The 17,059-nt window shown below is 38.1% G+C and overlaps 1 protein-coding gene across 3 annotated transcripts in view; it reads left to right on the top strand.

Moving 5' to 3' along the window:
• LOC117323006 (homeobox protein Meis1-like) overlaps positions 1 to 14,570 on the top strand; it is a 91,682-nt gene extending 77,112 nt beyond the window's left edge. For all 3 annotated transcript variants that reach the window (XM_033877989.1, XM_033877986.1, XM_033877987.1), the window contains 3 exons: positions 8,309 to 8,367; positions 10,449 to 10,529; positions 11,199 to 14,570. In XM_033877989.1, coding sequence (XP_033733880.1) covers positions 8,309 to 8,367; positions 10,449 to 10,529; positions 11,199 to 11,551 — 493 coding nt within the window. In that variant the 3' untranslated portion in view covers positions 11,552 to 14,570. The remainder of the gene's footprint in view (positions 1 to 8,308; positions 8,368 to 10,448; positions 10,530 to 11,198) is intronic.
• Positions 14,571 to 17,059: the final 2,489 nt, after the last annotated feature.

The following is a 17,059-nucleotide window of genomic DNA, read 5'->3' on the forward strand; positions in this document are numbered from 1 at the left end:
CCAATAAATCATTTGTGCCAACTTGATATAATGGGCTGTGAAGGAAGCTGGGGCCCTGGTAACCAGGGTGGTGGGGGGAAGTCTCTCGCTGGGTGCTATCTCCGTGGCGATAAGGCCAGACCGGGAGCTGCTCCCCTGCTGTCGTGTTTTTACAGTATATTCAGTATTATGCTTTTTTTATGAACGGCTCAAAACTTTATGAATCATTTTTGTGTCATTAAACCGGAGGCCACTATCCCTGCCGATTTTGAGATGTTAAGTACGGCCGTCATATATATACCTGATGCTTGAGAGATGTTTGGCGGGAGCTGATGTGCATTTCGACAAATAGAAATGACTTGTAAATTGCCTTTAACTTCACCAATTTAAGGGCAGCCAATGTATTTACCCTTGAAAACTTGTATATCATTTTCAAATTAGCCTGGCAACACTTTCCTCAGCAATGCATAGACTCCAATAAGACTATATTTTGTTAGGCAGTTGCTGTGGGAGGTTGTGTGGAGGTTTACATGGACCAGATATTGGAGAAACAGCCTTGAATTTTTTGCCTTTGGCAAGTTTTTTCATACATATATATATAAAAAGGGCTATATAAAAACTTAATTATTTTTTCTAATGAAAAACTTATAAATGATAGCTAATTAATGACTTGATATATAATATCTCATCATTTTTTTATCAACATCTTGGATTTGGCTGTTTACCCTGAAATAGAAAATTGGATAATTTTATAGAAAGCATTGACAGGGAGTTATTGAATCGGAATTTAACTCAAACACCTTTTTTAAGAGGTAGATAAAGGTATTTTGAGTCCCACTGCTTCAGCCTCTGGACCCGTTGGATGAGGATGACGGAGAAAGCAGCTTACTGGTTTCTGTGATGTTATAACGGTGTAGAGGGTATTTTCCCCACGTCCTCCAATCAATATATGGATTTATTTACACGATGGAGGTCCATCTTAACCCCTATTTTTTAATTATTGAGAAGATTAGATGTGCATTAAGTCTGATTACAGAGACAATGGCGACGGTACAATTGATAATGACACAGGTCCCCATCTCCCACCCCTGCCCTCGGCCTTAACGGAGAGAGTATCAGATATTCACGCTTGGCCTACCACCCATATGTAATAGGATGGGACATTCCCACCATGTAAAGTGAAACATTGAAATCCGCCATTCGGCCTTTCATCCGAAGCACATCCGCGAGGAACATTAAATTAGCAGATTTTATCCGCCGTTAACATACAGTGAAAGAATACCGCTTCCATACCTCTCTAATTTCATCTGATTAGTTTTATTGCTAATTTTGCTATGCTTTTCTATTTTTGCGAGTGAAAATATCTATTAATCGCCGTACTTGTCGTTCGCCGAGCATGTCAGATAAGGTTTCGAGTCTTTGACCATGTTGACGAGCCCCACACTTTGTGTAACAAACAATTGAATACAGTAATAGATTTAAATTATTTAAGTGAAATTTGTGCCCATTTTAACACAAAACAAAGGGGAAATCTACATGATTCAGACCCACAGATTTATTTCCCCTGAATAAATAATGCTGTATGTGACATTTTACCATGCCAGTAGCTCTCGATACCTACAGTAGTCTAATACCGCCAAGTTTTTCCAGAGAAAGTTTATTTTGGCCATGTTAATGAATTTGTTACTGTTTTTTGGTCTCTTAATTTGTAAATATTCATAAAACATTTTGTAATGCTCTGTTTTATAGAACAGGGCATCATCTTTAATCAATTGTTGAAGCAGTTATCATGAGGTTTTGTGAGTTCTTGAGTTCATACCTCGATAATTACTTCTTATATATAATTAATTACTTGGTGCTCCAATTACATACATTAACGAAGGTCATTGCCTTGACTACTTCTTATTGGTCAGTAATTACATCTGGTCACCTGTCATATCTATAGCACTGCCAGGCCACAAAGGTTAGCCCTACACGACAGTGGGGCCGGGTAAGGCTGTAACTCCTGGTGGGGCCAAACTGGGCTATGTTCTGGCCAGGGTGGGCCATGCCTGGGCCGAGAGGTCTGGTGTGTAATGGAGATTGGTTTGTTTAGCCTGGTGAATATAGATGTAGAGGAGACTGGTACAATCTGTCTAGGGAGACTTTCTTCATTGCTAATGTGATGTAATTACAGATGATAGGTTTATACAGGGAAACAGTACACAACACTAGCCTACACAGAAAAGCTGTGAGTGTCGGCACCAGGGCGAGAGTGAAGCAATACTCCATTACAATCTCCTACAGGGAGCCCTGTGTGTATGGTATATACCTATTGTGAGCCCTAGTACTATTGTACTGTGGACCTTCATATCTACAGCGAGCCCTTTGTGTGTAGTATTATATACCTACTGTGAGCGCTTTGTGTGTAGTATTATATACCTACAGCGAGCCCTTTGTGTGTATAGTATTATATACCTACTGTGAGCCCTTTGTGTGTAGTATTATATACCCACTGTGAGCCCTTTGTGTGTAGTATTATATACCTACTGTGAGCCCTTTGTGTAGTATTATATACCTACAAGCCCTTTGTGTATAGTATTATATATCTACTGTGAGCCCTTACATACTTACAGCGAGCCTTTTGTGTGTAGTATTATATACCTACTGTGAGCCCTTACGTACTTACAGTGAGCCTTTTGTGTATAGTATTATATACCTACTGTAAGCCCTTGATTAGGAGAACCAATACTGTCTGGATTATGAACCAATATGTTCTGTGAGCTCTTTACTATATTAGCATGTCTACTGTTATACTTTTGTGTGTAGTATTATATACCTACTGTGAGCCCTTGACTATGAGCACCAAGCTCTATACTGTCTGGATTATGAACCAATATATTCTGTGAGCTCTTTACTATATTAGCATTGTCTACTATTATACTATAAGCTCAATTTAAGATCTGGATAACAGAGAGCCCAAGTAAAATATTGCCCTTCTGTTGAGCCTCATATGAGCCTTAAGGAAGCTTAAATTGCCAAAGCATGAACATGTATACAGGTGTCATTTGGTGAATTATGGATAAGGGTTTTTAATGGCCATCTGACCCACTAATAACTCCATAAGGAGGACAGGAATTTCTGAAAAATGATTTCTGTAGATTTTTGTGGAGGGGGAGGGGGGGGGGATATGGAGGTGGTGGGGGATATGCATAAGACCGGAGGAGGGGGGATACAGAGTGGAGGATATTGGAGGATGTCTGCGGGTAAAGATGATCTTTCTGCTAATCTGAAGCTAATGTATAAGTATACTGTGTGTATTATGATGTATATCTACAGTGGGGGGCTGTTAAGGAAGAAAACCCACAACAAGGCTGTGAATTACACTGATCAGCCGGAGTTAGACAGTGCTGTAGCACCATACACATGTACTGTAATGTACAGATCGGAGGATGCAGGTGATTGTTAGGCAAGCATCGCAAATCACACCAATAACTGTCATACACCATCGTTCCAGCGTCGACAAGACACCCTGCCACTGTCGACAGGACGCCCTCTCCCCATCATCTACAGAACAATATCAATAACTTACCCAAAAAAAGGTGTGATATTATGTTGTAATTTACGTAATTTGGCCCGATCATATCGGCTGACGGAAAGCCGTTTTTGAAATGTTGATTAAGTTGGGCAATAGATCTTTAACCGTGACACATTTGTCGTTATTCTATAGTAGTTGTTGGTTAGAAATTGGCTTCCATGCTTGACTAGGTACTCGCGTTGACAGGGTGACAAATTGTCTCTAACTTACTCATTACACTTAGTCAACATAAGTGTGGATTCATCGGGGTACAGGTCAGATGTTTCGCTAGAAGCTCTGGTCATGACTTACCCAATCGGCTGGAAGATTAGCCTGTCTTATCTGCAGTAGTCGGCACTGCTTTTTGTGTGAATTTGAAGGAAAGACAACAACAAAGGTCAAGGGAAACGACCTCTAGGGCACCGTAGTTAACGTAGCGGAAGCAAATGGCTGCCACCCATAGTAAATTCGTTGTCTGGTGTCACCCAACACCCGGCCATCATACTTACCCTCGATTGTAGAACTGACGTTTGGGTCACATTACATATATACCCGGCTCTCACACACTGGCCCGATTATTTACCACGATTAGTATACCCGACAAAAACAACGAAATAACATCACACAATACCTACTGTAGTGGTACAAAGTTTTACCAGGCAGGGTGGATAAAAAAATTTAGTTTAAATTACAAATTCTTTCTCTTTTTTTCCATGGTAAATGCTCTCATGTTAAATGAGTATCAGAGATTCTGTTCTATTTTTGGAAAAGTTTTCCTAAATTTACAACAAATAGTAAAAAAAAAAAATTATTAATTTTTATTTGAACTTCACTGAGTGACTGAATACAGAAGTTTCCTATTCAACTCTGCGATAAAACTTAACTCAATTTTATCACATTTTTCTACAGTCAAGGAGAAAAAATCTTTATTTCAGCTTGGTCAATACAGCTCTATCCATCCATCAAAATTTTTGACAAAATTTTGTCAGCTGAAACTCCACGTTTTATATCATGATTGCTTTATCTGGCTTAAGCTAATGGCAGTCAGCTCTGTGAATATCTGAAAAGTTAAGGAAAAAAGACATATTTGGACATTGTCTTTATCAAATAGGGATTTCACCTAATCTACCTACCAATGAAGTTTGCGTGGGGAAAATGGAGGCAAAATGGTATTTGGGGAGAGGAGGGGGGACGGGAGATGATTATTTAAGTTTGTCGTTCACACTGCAGACATGTTAAAGGATTAAAAAACCGACATCTGCTCTTTGTGGTAAACTGGAGATTTTAAATAGTGAAGTCATGCTAGAAAGTCTAATGAATTGAGTCTGTTTATAAGGAAACTGGAGCGAAGTGGAGAAAATGTATCAGACATCATTATAATACTTTTAAACCTTCTGTACATATGCGGTGCCAAGATCTCTATAAATTGGGCATTTAGCTGCCCTTGTGTAAAAAGAAAGGAAGCTGTAGCGATATAGGTTTCCACGGCAGCTGTTTATCATCCCAGACACACAGCTCACTTACACATATTCCTATTTACATCACATACACTTAGCGCAATTTGAATTTTATGTTTTTAATTTGACGTATTACCTACCTTTGATCAGAGAAGAAATGGAATTTTAAGTGTCAACCTGGTGATTTTATATATGGTAGTCAACGTGTTCACATTTCCGACAAACTGAATGCTACATCATGGATAAAAAATGTTTATACTCCTTTATATTTTAACAAAGAATGATTATAGATATTTAAAATGTTTTATCAAGTTCAAGATGAAGAGAAAAACACAAAGATGAAAAATCATGGAGGAAATTTAATGCGTGTCAAAATTATGGATGATTAGTGAATGTTAATTCTTGTTTATGATGGCGGAAGTGTTGGACTGCGAGGCATTAGACTCTATAAAAATACATGGCTGGAGTGGTCATCTGATCTGGTCAGTTTGTATTGACCATTAATAAAGTAGGCATTACTGGCCGTTAGTGCTCTCTGACAGGAAAGGTCACAGGAAATGGCCCTCATGTTCGGGTTCACACGCCCATGGATATTCGATTGTTTTCCTCTAAAAAATTTGTAATCAAAAATGGACAAAATAAATGTGTGATGATTTGTAGAGTAATTAATGAAGGATAATATAGCAAGGCTTTGCAATTTCCTCCATTTTGGATCTCGGCATTAATGTAGAGCATTCCTCGGTCGTATTCTGACCCAACATTATAAGGATTTACCAGCCAACGTATTATAGTTGATACATCAACGATTAGACCAGACGCACAAGGACGGTCCACCAACACATTTCCTACTCGAGAAATCTTAAATAATTCATACATTTAGGGATAATGCCTGTCTGTTTGAGACATTAAAACAAAACCGAAGAATTATCGCACATTACAGTGACATGGACGCATCCCTGGAGAAGGAATCTCTCCCCTCATCTGGTGGAAATCCGTCACCAGCCACCGTCTTAAGGCTTCACCAGTAACGCAGCATTAATTAAGCCTCCATTAACAGAAGAGTTCCACATCTACGGCTGTCACTGGGCAGACCAGCGATTTGTCGGGACAGTTTTTGATGAAGTCATTTTTGAAGTGCGATAGTTCTGTCATTACTAAGTATAGATGGGAAAACCGGCTCAGAAGAGGCCGCCATCTTGACAGAAACCATTAACAGACATACGGAGAATTTTGACACTTGTTAGGTACCCCAAATGGCAGGCAATATCCATTATGCAGTTTTGATATCTTCTTAATATCCTCGTCGGATAATTAGCCCGTCATTTTTCAAATTGATTTTAGATGTAGGTATCTTATTATTACTGTAGTATGTGTGATAGGCAATATGATAGATAACTGCGTGATAAGTGTTCGTGAGATCCATCTACCTCCGACTAAGATCCCCCCCAGGTGGGACATATTACGATTTATTCATGTTTTACTTTCAGTTTCAATTGCATTGTCCTTCATATAGCCTCGGCAAGTAAGAAATTATCGTGATTAATTTCTCAGATTTATATAAAATCTGCATGATTTGAAGAGGGGTGACCATAAATCTCCGTAGGGCTTTGATGGGGGGTTCGAGAGGGCTTCTCTAAGTATGTTCCTGCTGGGTAGTCACACATCAACCTACATCATGGCAGGCATCTCTGATGTAATTAAATTAAGCCCAAACTCCCCAGCCTTCAAAGCAGGCAACATTGCTTTCCCGCAATTTGAGTAATTTAAGACACTTCACTGCATTGGCTTTGATCTTTGATACAAGTATTTAGAGAAATACAACATCATGTTTATAAGAACATATGTATTATCTTTTCAAAGTAATTCACGGAGAGACTTGAAGCGTGATTGAGCATGCTAGTTTGCAATATGGAGCAATACTAGCGAGTGATGCTAACTACCATCATGTGTGGGAGGGATGGAAGAGAAGACAAGAATAGGACAAAGAAGACTTTATTCTCTCCCATCTTCTTCCCCCTTCTGTATCTATTTCCTCATTCCAGCTTTTTTCACAATTTTTCTCTAATATGTTTTTCTCCCTCCATTCTTCCTCTCTCTCTATTACTCCTCAGTTTTAATACTCCACCTGCCCTCCCTTCCCCCCCCCCCCCCCCCCCCCCCCATATTTCTTTTCCTTTTAAACCCTTTTCTGCTCCTGATCCTTCTTTTTTCTTTCATTTATGTAACACCCTACAACCTTCTCCCGCACCCCCACCCCTTTCACCACATCCCTGTTCCCCACCCCCTCACCTTTCTCCTCCCTTTTCATCTCCCTTCCTTCCTTCCTTCCTTCCTTCTATACTGGTCAGTGGTATAGTAATGGTGATTAAGTGAGTTATTCGTAGACAGCAGAGATGAATTTTCTGTCAAACTGGTTGTGGGGTAGGGGTTGAACATGAGCTTTGGGTCTCGGTCCGACAGTATACAGAACTTTGATTGGCCGCATTACACTGTTTTTCTTATGCTCTCATTCAATAAGGCATCCTTGTTCAGCTGCTGAGCGCTGCCAGCTTGGTTTCTTATTAAATGAAGTACGGAAGCAGAAAGCGTCATCAACTTGTAACCCAATCTCGAAATGGCCGCTAATGAGAGAAAGGATGTAATTTGGGGTAGAATCCGCTAACACAGAATACTCCAGATCGAGTAAAGTTGTCTAGCATCATTTATCATTTTTTTAAACTACATCTTTAATTTGAAGCTGGTATGGGGGCTCGGGTAGGCCTGATCTTCGCTTTCGAACTCTTAGTCAGATAGGGTTGCAATTTACACGAGTTGGATGGAGAGATGGGGAGGTTGGAAATTTCGCTACTAATGAGCAGTGGTGGAAACCTTGGCAAATTATGAAGTCTCCAAGAAACTGGAGTGTTGGCACTGAACCAGATCTGCAGCAATTAATCATTCAAGATCTCAAATCTGACAGTTTGTCCACACAAAATGTCCTTCCCAGAGTTCTCTAGTTAAACATCCACACCAACTACAACACTGTCAAAACTTAAAAAAAAAGAAACTAATTCCCCTTCCCCCATTCATACTGCTTAATCAACGCACAGCATCGTCCTATCAACAAAAACTTAACAATACACACACCGAATACACACACCGGAAAGACGCACACTTCCACAAGTCAAAATGTCATTAAAAAATGTTTTGCAATAATTAAGTAATTACTAGAAACAGGAAGTTTTGATCCTCTTTAATTGTGTTACAAGCTTAACAATATCAACAGATGTTGTTATTTTGCTGATGAATTTTACAACTTTTGTTTATTTTCTTGCAGGTTTATTAATGCAAGGCGAAGAATTGTTCAACCCATGATTGACCAATCAAATCGAGCAGGTAGGTTGTCCATGATTTCAATAAAAATGATCACTAATCTGCCTATATCCCATCCCCAGGAAAATGTGGCATGTATTTGGTAACAACATGCCATTATTTGAAGTTCAGTTTTATCACTTCCAAACACTATTGTAAAGAATTTGCTGAAAAATTGAAAATTTTGAAGGTAAAAAAAATAAATAATTACAGGACCCACTAAAATTAAAATCTCACAAAATGACATTCACAGCATGACCACCAACACCAAGAAGAATAGTTATTCTTAAATGTATATTTTTGGACCTAATGAAATCCTTTAATTGTAATATGTCACGGTATTGTTATATAGCAAAATCGTTGCATGCATTTGTAGACAGGATATATTGCCGTCACCTGTAGTAACGAGGTTTGACACTAAGTCTCACCTGTATTGCGATGGTGAGTGTCATGTGACATTATCTAGAGTGGTGTGTTTGGCGTACAAGCTTTGACATTGCCCGTTCACATAAATCCGGTGTTTGTGAATGTTTATTATACACTCTTAGAACACTTGGAAGTTCTGTAGTCTTTGCCGCGTTCTGTAGTCTTCGCCGTTGTGTGTCTGTTACATTGATGACAAATTCTCTTCGCAATTGGCATCAAGAGTAGGAGAGGATGATGGGAAGGGTTTATGGCTAATGAAATTAACCTCATTTACAGTTTTCCTTGCCAAATTCATCAATATATAAGAGTCGTTAGGAGCAATTTGCCAGCAGACTATGTAATTGATGTAGTGAGCTAGTACCTTAAACACTCCTTCCGTCATAACTACAAACTACCGCTATGTGTAATGCCGAGTAAAACCAGGGGGGGAAAAGTTCTCTCGAAATGAAAAAAATTCAACTATGACATTTTAACATGGAGTCTTGTGTACAGTTTTGCACTTTCATGAAGACTGACTTCCATATTGGAAGTGCCATCAAAAACATATCTAGGGAATTCAGTGATGGTTTTGAAAGTAAAACATTTGTGTTTCGTAGATGGAACTTTGCACTATTTTAATAACTTGCGCCTGGAAGTATTTTAGGTAAAATGAACGGCTGTTATATATATATAGACACCGATGATAAGTCAGAGTTATGTCCTAAGAACTCGTTCCGTCAGGAAACGTTGGGGAAATCTTTTGTAACTACTGCCGAGGGGAGTCTTTTGGTGTTCAGATTTTAGCTGAGTGAATATTAAATTTCTGGGTAATCAAGTTTACATTAACCTATGTATGCGATGATATCACCGCCCTAGTCACTCACCACAAAGTGGGATTCTGGGAATGCAAGGCTGTACTTTACTTTGTAGCGCAGTTTTTGATTGACCTGAATATCCTCGTACATATGATATGTTTTAAAAAGCCTATTTAACATTGAATTGGCATATATCAACATCAATTTAGTATTTATCTACACGGGCGCTCGTAATTAACTCTCGGCAAGTGGTCCAGAGGCAGCTAATAGATGGGGACTGTATCTTAGGTGGTAGAGCTCTTTTACAAATTGCATTTCTTTTACACTCATTATCTTCTGACAGTTACACCAGACTCCTAAGGGGCAAAAACTAGCATTTTATTGAATGCCCATTATGAGCCGGGGACTCACAGAGGGCAATGCTTACAAAAATATTCTCATTTCTGTTCAGGAAATGGTTAAAAACTTGGCTTTGTGATTGGACCCTCCACGGTCCTCGTTTAGCAATCATAAAAAGATATATCTGGGAAATACTGCCATGAATTGGAACATTGATGAGTGTACGTTGTTACGTGGGATATATTTAGACCCCCTCTCCCTGACAGGAGACCGTAAACGTGTAAAAACTCTAAATACTCACACAGTCCCGTCTTGGCACAACATTTATACGCCGATGCCGTTTTAAAGTTTTTAACTTTCAAATGCATTCCAAATTACCCACGACTCGCAGAGTCAGATACCTGTATAAGTAGGTAGATGGGCGAATGAAATGGAAATATCGCCTGCGGGACCTAGAAAATGCATTCTGGGATACACATGTGCCTTTAAGTATTTAATTGCATTGGGAAACGCTCAGGACAATAATGTTGTTTTGTTTGCTTGCAGCGCCAGGTAGTCATGGTTACAGTCCGGATGGAGGTATGGGCTGGCCCGACAATCAGCCCATGGCCCACATGGGGCCTCATAGTAAGTATTCTTCTTTAGCATAAAAATTGTAGAAAACATGCACCAGCTTAGCTTGCTGTGCAGTTTAATTACATATGTTGTATAAAACAATCGGAGCATTTGATACATTTATTTTCTGGTTTTTGCTCATGAATACCATATCTTTAACTACAACTAAAGCAAGCGATTGAAATTTATATATAGAATTATATTTGTAAGTTTACATGTTGGATGTAACCCCCAAAATTCTATAGGAATTTTAAACAGCATAAAGGATAAATATTGATACCAGCTTTCATACATGCATAAATGTGCCATTTGTAAATATACTCATTTGAATCCCCAAGAGGTGTTCATTTCAATGTGCATTTCAGAAAGTACAAGTAATGTTTGTGTATGGGGGGATCTGTTCATGTTGTAGCTAGATGCTAAACTTACATATTTGTCAACATTTACTTTAAAAATATTTTCCAGTTTGTTAATATTTATAGAAAAATTTAGCATTCCTTCATCCACCTAGCTGTAAAAACAGCAGCTTAAATGCTGGGATGTAATTTTGAGATGGTCTAGCTTTCATCCTATGGTATAACAAACATTATCGTTTATGTTGATTTTTTTTCTGTACCATTGTTTGCAATATTGATGCCATTGTTTTCTGTTAGTAATGTCTTTTTATTTTATTTTATTCAGTGCTCCAAGGCCGACCAGGCAGTGACATGTACGACCCTATGAAAGCAGGCTACCCTCACATGGACGGTTCGCAGCGCTATGACATGTTGGGTGTTCAGGGTATGCACGGAGGAGACATGTACGGAGCGCCCCCTGTTACCGGAAGTAGTTCCTACTCACAAATGTCACAGTTGCGTCCCCCTGTTCATTCACAGGCCATGCTAATTCCTGGACATCCGCATCATATGATGATGGGCCACGGAGCTCCCGGAATGAGCCCCCATGGTATGTCTATGGGCTCGGCCCAGAGCCCACCTCTTCATAGCAGCATGGAAAGCATGGGCGGACATATACAGGATATACACGCAGGGTAGACGATGCCATGGTGTGGTTAAAATTGTGCGTCGTGCCAGGCTGGCATTTCTGTCGCCATACACCGTTGTATTGTGGTTGTCAAGACAACAAGGACAAACTTGTGTGCGTTGGAGCGTGGCCCTGAGGTTTGACTTGGACGAAAAGGCCAGTGTTATTTTTAGTAGTTGTGAACTACTCTATCAGTGATACGCTTATTGGCTGTGGTTATCGGAACGGGACGAACAGACAGAATCGGACCAGGTCCGTTATCGGGGATATAATTCCGGGCAATGTGAGACGGTGTTCTGTCCAGTGTTGTTGTGAGGATAAGGAAAATAAACTACAAGCCAAATGACGGTCTTAACTTGGTCAAATCAGCCTATAGCTAGTCAGTGTCGCGTCCTTGTGACAGAGGAGGATGGACAGACAGTTGCGATTGGTCTGGCCAGCCAACAGGCTGGTCGTCAAGACATGGAGGGAGTGAAAAGGGCCAACTTGCCTCAGGTCGAACTTCTGATATACTAGTCTTTATAGATGTTAAATGTATGGGGATTGGGGAAAAAAAACACAAACATGATGATAGTATTATCCTGTTCAGGACGATAGCCACACGAGACTTGTTCAAGTATTAGTATTTATGAGACTCTCACAAGTGTCGTGTAGTTTTAGCAAGTCGGATTGAGTGGTCACACTTTTGAAATACCTCGTACTGCCAGGATCGTACCGATAGTTATGATCACAGACATAGATGTGTTTTTTTGCAAGCATTCCACTTATAAATTTAAAAAAAATATATTTCAATTTTTTTTTTTTTTTCTAGATCTACAATTGATTTATGTATGTTCTGCGATCCTATTTCCCCAGTTTTGCGCCTCCTCATTTTATTATCATTATAAATATATATGTTTTTTTATAAGTATTGAGATAGTAATGTCACAATATTTGTTATGAGAAGTAACATAATATTAAATCAATGTCATTGTCAGTATTAAATATGATCTGTAGAGGAGAAGCAAGACTGGGGAGGTCGTCAGAAAGCTCATATATATACGCAAACGTCGACGGCACCAATTGGCGGCGCCATTCGACAACAGCGGGATAAACTTTTCCAGGGCTGGCAACTTTTTCCTGTTTGCCTTCTCCGACACTCATTTATTTATCAGCAAAATCACAAGGTCAAATGCCGACCTGCAACGTCAGTGGGATGGTTTCCCAAGGTCATGGGTACTTTTCAAGGTCACTGATCATGAGAATTCATTCTCACGAGTGTCTTAAGGTCAGTAGATGACGGTTTGTGATTTGCTGCTGAAAAAACTATATATAGATACGTACATGACCAAAACTGGCCAATCAGATTTGAGCTTTAAAGTTACCTCAGACATTTTTTTTGTTGTAAAATGCCATTTGTGAAAGAATGGTAGTAATAATGGTGCATGTTGGAACAGGAGAATTTGGTGCATTATATTGTGTATATTAGAATGAGAGGTGCATTTGTGCTTGGTGTCGAGAGAGCGTGTGAGCAAGCGAGAAACGGAGGACGAATGACGGCAGGATTTTATTGTATGATGAAGACCTTGATTTGTTTGATTTGTAACGTCTGATGTGGTTGAAAGCCAAGCTGAATTGCTATATATCTAAAGCAATAAAAATATCGGTGTGATTTTTGATATTTTGTTTCGTGAAATATATTTAATTCTGGTTTATTTTTTTGGTTTATTTTCTTTGTTGCTAGAGATAATGATTTTTGTTCATGATACAAACTTGGCATTTTACCCTGCTTTTTTTAGTAAGGACTACTGGCTGGGATTGACCTATTGAAGCATAATATCGTATGTACAAATGACTTTTAAGTGTAGTTGTCATAATTTTGGTGGATCTTGAACAATATTGACAATAATGAGATCGGTTTATTTTTATTTTGTAGCGGTTCATATCTGTATTTGATAAAAATAAAATTTCTTCCGAAATGATTGCAAGAAAGAATTTATTCGTGTTATTCTCTCTTAATAATAATCAACCTGTTGTAAGCAATCACACTTTTCTGACATTTTCCTACAAAACAGAAGGACGTAGTGCAGGTGCCAGTGTGTATTATGAATGTGAAATGCTGAGAATGGCATCAAGCGTTTTCTATTGATTTGTTTTGCATGTCAAGTGTTATCTGTTTTTTGTGGAACCTCGTTAAGTCAGGTGAGACAAATGAACTGTATTAGCCGATCAATCGTATTCAAGTTCTTAAAAAATTATTATATCTATTATATAGATCTCAACACAGCCCCCTATAGAAATAGCATTTAACCAAAAATGAAATTTTGACGAATACTTTTAAAATAGTTTCAGCAGTATTAAGGTTGACAAATTCAATAATTAAGTGCTGAATTTTTTAACTCGTAATCAGAAATTGATAAGTGCTTTCTGATATCTTTTTTTTTTAAATCGATTGTTGGAACATTTTTTTTACATGATCTGTTGTTTTCCAAGTGCTATTGGTGCAAAATTCAAGTTTATTGGAAAGATTACCTTCTTGAAATAATACTGAACAAATAATTTTTTGTATTTTAAAATTGTTTGATTTTAGCTCCAAATGCTTTTTAACTTGTTTCCTTTCCATATTTGCAAACAAAAATCAATTTATTCTGATAATTTGTATAACAATTTTGATTTTAAACCTGCAATTTTACACCTTTTTTGACATGGAGGTAATTTATCAAGCCATTGTATATTACAATGTTATTTTACTTTTCAACAGTAAAGACAATCACAGTTAATTTCACCAAAACTTGATAGTGTATGGTATGCTTGATTGAGAGTGAGTGAATCTGTAGAAATGGGTGTGGCCAGTGGGCGTGGCTGTGAGTGAGGGGCGTGGCCTCAGGAGAGGGGTGGAATAAATGTTAGTATGTTTGTTAGAGAGATGATAGGAGAATGATAGTCGCCAAGCTTGGAGCTTAGTTCTTTTGAATTTAGGGAATTTTAATACGAGATTGTCACATATTTTGAGTAAAATTCCAGAGAAATAAACTGTTGTAATAAAATATTCTTTGTTTTAGTGTTTTGTTTGTTCCTGATTATAAGATTTACAATTTTGCAGATCATCACATGTTTGATACAGTTTAAACTGTTCATAACATAATGTTTCTCTATTTAGGACAAAATGTCTGTATATAGTTCTGTATTCAGGAAAGATGTTAAAAAAAAAATCTTAAATTGTTAAAACCTTGATATAATGCCACTTTTTTTCCTGGAGAATACATCGAGCTCTTTTATACTGCTACCTTTTGCCCTGCGGATTAGCATTGCCATAAACTGCCAATTTACTTGTAGAATATACATCAAACCTTGCTATACTGCCAACATACCTGTACAATATACATCAAACCTTGCTATACTGTACAATATACATCAAACCTTGCTGTACTTCCAACGTACCTGTACAATATACATCAAACCTTGCTATACTGTACAATATACATCAAACCTTGCTATACTGTACAATATACATCAAACCTTGCTAAACTGCCAACTTACCTGTATAATATACATCAAACCTTGCTATACTGTACAATATACATCAAACCTTGCTATACTGTACAATATACATCAAACCTTGCTAAACTGCCAACTTACCTGTATAATATACATCAAACCTTGCTATACTGCCAACGTACCTGTACAATATACATCAAACCTTGCTATACTGCCAACATACCTGTACAATATACACCAAACCTTGCTATACTGCCAACGTACCTGTACAATATACATCAAACCTTGCTATACTGCCAACTTACCTGTACAATATACATCAAACCATGCTATACTGTACAATATACATCAAACCTTGCTATACTGTACAATATACATCAAACCTTGCTAAACTGCCAATGTACCTGTATAATATACATCAAACCTTGCTATACTGCCAATGTACCTGTACAATATACCTGTAAGTTACCCCCTAAATTACAACTGTTTCTCCTGTAAATACAAGTATACTTAAACTCTTAAATTAGTCCCAGTTTGTGTTTTAAACCTTAACTGCCACCATTTCCCCTGAAGGACATAATAGAATCATTATATACATCATCAGTGCTCTTAGCTCACCTTGCCCAAAGCACAAAGCAAGCTGCAAAGTTGTTTTTTTTTCTTCAATAATATCAAATATATAACTCGTGTGACTTTAGTCTATTTTCAAGGTCACATGAGTTAGATATGTTAAAATCTTATGGCTACCCAGTTTGCCTTCACCTACTTCCTTGGCTATAGGGGTCAAGTGTGTTAAAATCTTTAAACCCGTTTCTCAATATCTTGGAGGCAGTGTCATATTTGGCCAGCAACCTGCTTGGATGAAGGGGCTATCAAGTTTGTTCAAATGGCTGACTTTGGGCTACTTTTAGTTCATATTTGTCAAAATCTTTAAAAAGATTTCTCAAGAACCAAGAGGCCCAGGGTCATGATATTTGGCCAGTAGTGTTAGGGAGGGGTTAAAAAATTTATTGAAATGGCTGAATTTTACCTGTTTTCAAGGTCACAGGGGTCAAATTTATTAAACTTTTCAACAACTACTAAACTAAGCTGCCGAGAGTCAGGATTTTGGGACATTAGCTTGATGATTGGCTACCAAGTTTGTTCAAATGACCTACCTTGAATTAAATTCAGGTCACAGGGGTCAAATATATATTGCAGTTTCAAACAACTTCTTCTGAAACCCTTAAAGGCTCAGAGTGTTGACATTTGACCAGGGATTTTCTGGGATGAAGATCGGCCACCAAAATTGTTAAATTGGCTGTATTTGTATTCAAGGACACAGGGGTCAGATATGTTTAAATCTTGTACAACTTCTTCTATATAACCAAGTAATACAGACTGATGATATTTTGTTTTGTATAAAAAAAGTTACTATCGGACAATGTCATGGTTCTTGTATACAAAGGACACATCCATATTGCACTATTGTTCTTGTAAAAAGGGACACTTGGAGACAATACCATCCTAACTGTTTAAAGAACACACATCCGGACAACGTCGTTGTTGATGAAAAGGGTCACTTCCAAATAATGTCATTGTTCTGGTTTAAAAGGAGCATTTCTGGAAAACGTCATTGTTGTGTCTAAAATAAACCTTCCAAATGAAGTCAGAATTCCACCCTAGCAAAGGACACTTCCGGGCAACATTACACTATCCTGTCTTGAATGGTGACAATTAAAGTTCGTCAATTCTCACATCTCAAGCTCAACCTCCTCTCTCATGTATAGCAAAGGAGGCCATAAGAAAACAGCATTATTCTAGTTCTAGAATTGATAGAGTGAGACATTGTCCATCAGGCACTATATGATGGGAATGGATTTGTGTCAACTAAGAATACTTGGACATTTTGTGACACCAAGAAAACTGGAACGTTTGGTTAAACCAAAGAATACCTGGACATTAAGTGGCACCAAATGAATTTGTGACACTAAAGGATACTTGGATGTTATGTTGCACTGACTGAATTGTAACAAAAAAGACTGAATTTCACACCGATGAAT

The sequence above is a fragment of the Pecten maximus genome, chromosome 3, assembly GCF_902652985.1.
Source record: "Pecten maximus chromosome 3, xPecMax1.1, whole genome shotgun sequence".
Classification (NCBI taxonomy): Eukaryota; Metazoa; Mollusca; class Bivalvia; order Pectinida; family Pectinidae; genus Pecten; species Pecten maximus.